Genomic DNA, 2040 nt, shown 5'->3' on the forward strand with positions numbered 1-2040 from the left:
GTCTTGTACCCACGGATCCTCCCCTCTCCTGTATCACCTCCTCCCTCCTCTACACCTTCCCCCTCTTCTATCGCCTATCCTCGTGGCCCTTTCCTATCAATGAATACAACCGATCCCAGCAACCCTCATGCATTTATCCTCCCAGAGACGACCTCCGACTTTTTCCTCCTTCCTCCCACCATCCTCTCCTCTTCCTCCCTGCCCTCCTCCAACCATCCTTCTCATTTCCCGCCCCCCTTCCCTTCGGTCGCCGGTATTGCCATTGGCTTTTAGACGCCCCACATCCGGGTCGCCTAGTGCTGACATCCTTCTTCTTAGACGTTTGAGCAGCCAAAGTTGCCATCTTCTTGGATGTCTTAAAGTTGTTTTCTGCCTCCATGCTGGCATGTATTTCTCCTTCTCGCATCGTCCTTGTATCTTAAAGGCGCATCGACGCGTAAAGCCAACCCGCGCACAAAATTTTCAAGCGGCTTTGAACGACAACTGTGTGCATTTGAAATCTACGTTGCGTTTGAAACCTTATTTGCTTATGATGATGGCCGATACTGCCATAGATGTGTGACTCGCTATCTTCCCCTCCGCGCAATAGGCACAATGCCATCTTCTAAGGGTGACATCGCGACTGCTTTGAGCAGCGGCTCTTCCGCCACGGATGCGACGTTGCGCATTGTGACCAAGGCGGGAAAGGAGGGAACAATGGAGGGGCCTGTACCGTCCACACACGTTTGCAAATACATGCCTTCCCCGGGCGGGGCTGTTGGATACAAAATTATACTTTGCACCGATGTGTTCGGGATGCGCGCAGACACCTGGCTACGCGGAGGTGAAGGGAGGGAGGAAGGGAGGGAGGGAAGGAGGGAGCGATGGTGTAGCGGGAGAAATATGGGGAGCGTCCCCGCCAGCCCGCCGGTTTCATGTTAAAAGATTGACTCATGCTTTCCATTTCATGCCATGCAGTCATAGACAGGAGCGAGGGGGCAAAGGCTGCTTCACTGTTCCATTTATTAAATGCGTGTCGCTGCCTCGGAAAGGCGCTGGTAGATGTGTCATTATTTTAGCAGATGAACACTCGATCTGCAACTGATCAGCGAACCACGGGATACACATGGCAACAAACCTACATAAGTAAGGACAAGTATGCCGAAGTAACATCAGACATTCATGCGCAGGCTTGGCACCGCACAGCATATTCGTGTTCCTGTTGTGTACCACAAACCCCTGTCAAGCCCCTGACTAGCACGCCTGTACACGTATGCATCTCTTGCCTGTCGCACAGCCATGCTACAATGCAGAGGAGACATGCCTTTCGACGCATATCTCAATTCTTGCTTCTTTTCCCCACATCTATGCTTAAGACTCTGTCAAACGTCGCTCCTTCTTATCTCCCTTCACTGGCACTCCCACAACGGCTACCTGTCCCTCCTCCTCAGGACCCTCTACATACTCGACAGCCATGGACGGACGGAAGCCGCATTCCCTCTCCACGATCTCGTCTGCCTTCCTTGACCGTAGGCCGTCCAAGACCGCGGGAAAAAGACGCATGCCGTACTCGTCGTCTTCTGCGACGTTGGACTTCGGGTTTTTCACCGACGATACCTTCCCTCGGTAGTGATGCATGGCGAGTACGCTTGGATTGATACGCCACAGGTTTGCGTGCGGATTCTCGCCCCATCGTCTACCCCCTACGTCCCTGCAAGCTCCCGGGTAGTGGAAGCCAGCGAAGTAGGCATTTCGGTTGGACATGATCGACTTGGTCCAATGGTCGTCATTTTTTGCTTGCCGCCAGTGCCCAAACATCTGTCCCGCCCATGTCCGGTTGCCGATTGTCCTGAGCTCCTTGACCTCCATGAAGCCAAATGACGTTAAAGACATGAAACAGACGTCCTTCGCTGTTTTCCCAGCCCTTGTTAACACGGTGTCAAGCGATTGCACAATCGTGCTTGCGCCCTCGTCACGTGGTACCAGGAACTCGTCGATGTCCCAAATGCCCACCCACGTAGCCAAGCCCTTGGTGTAGGCGAGACAAGAGGCGTAGAAGTA

General features: G+C 53.4%; 1 protein-coding gene across 1 annotated transcript; it reads right to left on the bottom strand.

Annotated features, from left to right (window-relative positions):
* Positions 1–1350: 1350 nt before the first annotated feature.
* On the bottom strand, positions 1351–1848 carry NGA_0645700 (uncharacterized protein; the record flags this gene model as incomplete). Its single annotated transcript, XM_005855644.1, has 1 exon — positions 1351–1848. The coding sequence occupies one exon, from the start codon at positions 1846–1848 to the stop codon at positions 1351–1353; it is 498 nt and encodes a 165-aa protein (XP_005855706.1).
* Positions 1849–2040: the final 192 nt, after the last annotated feature.

Source organism: Nannochloropsis gaditana (genome assembly GCF_000240725.1).
Source record: "Nannochloropsis gaditana CCMP526 unplaced genomic scaffold scaffold146, whole genome shotgun sequence".
NCBI classification, from domain to species: domain Eukaryota; class Eustigmatophyceae; order Eustigmatales; family Monodopsidaceae; genus Microchloropsis; species Microchloropsis gaditana.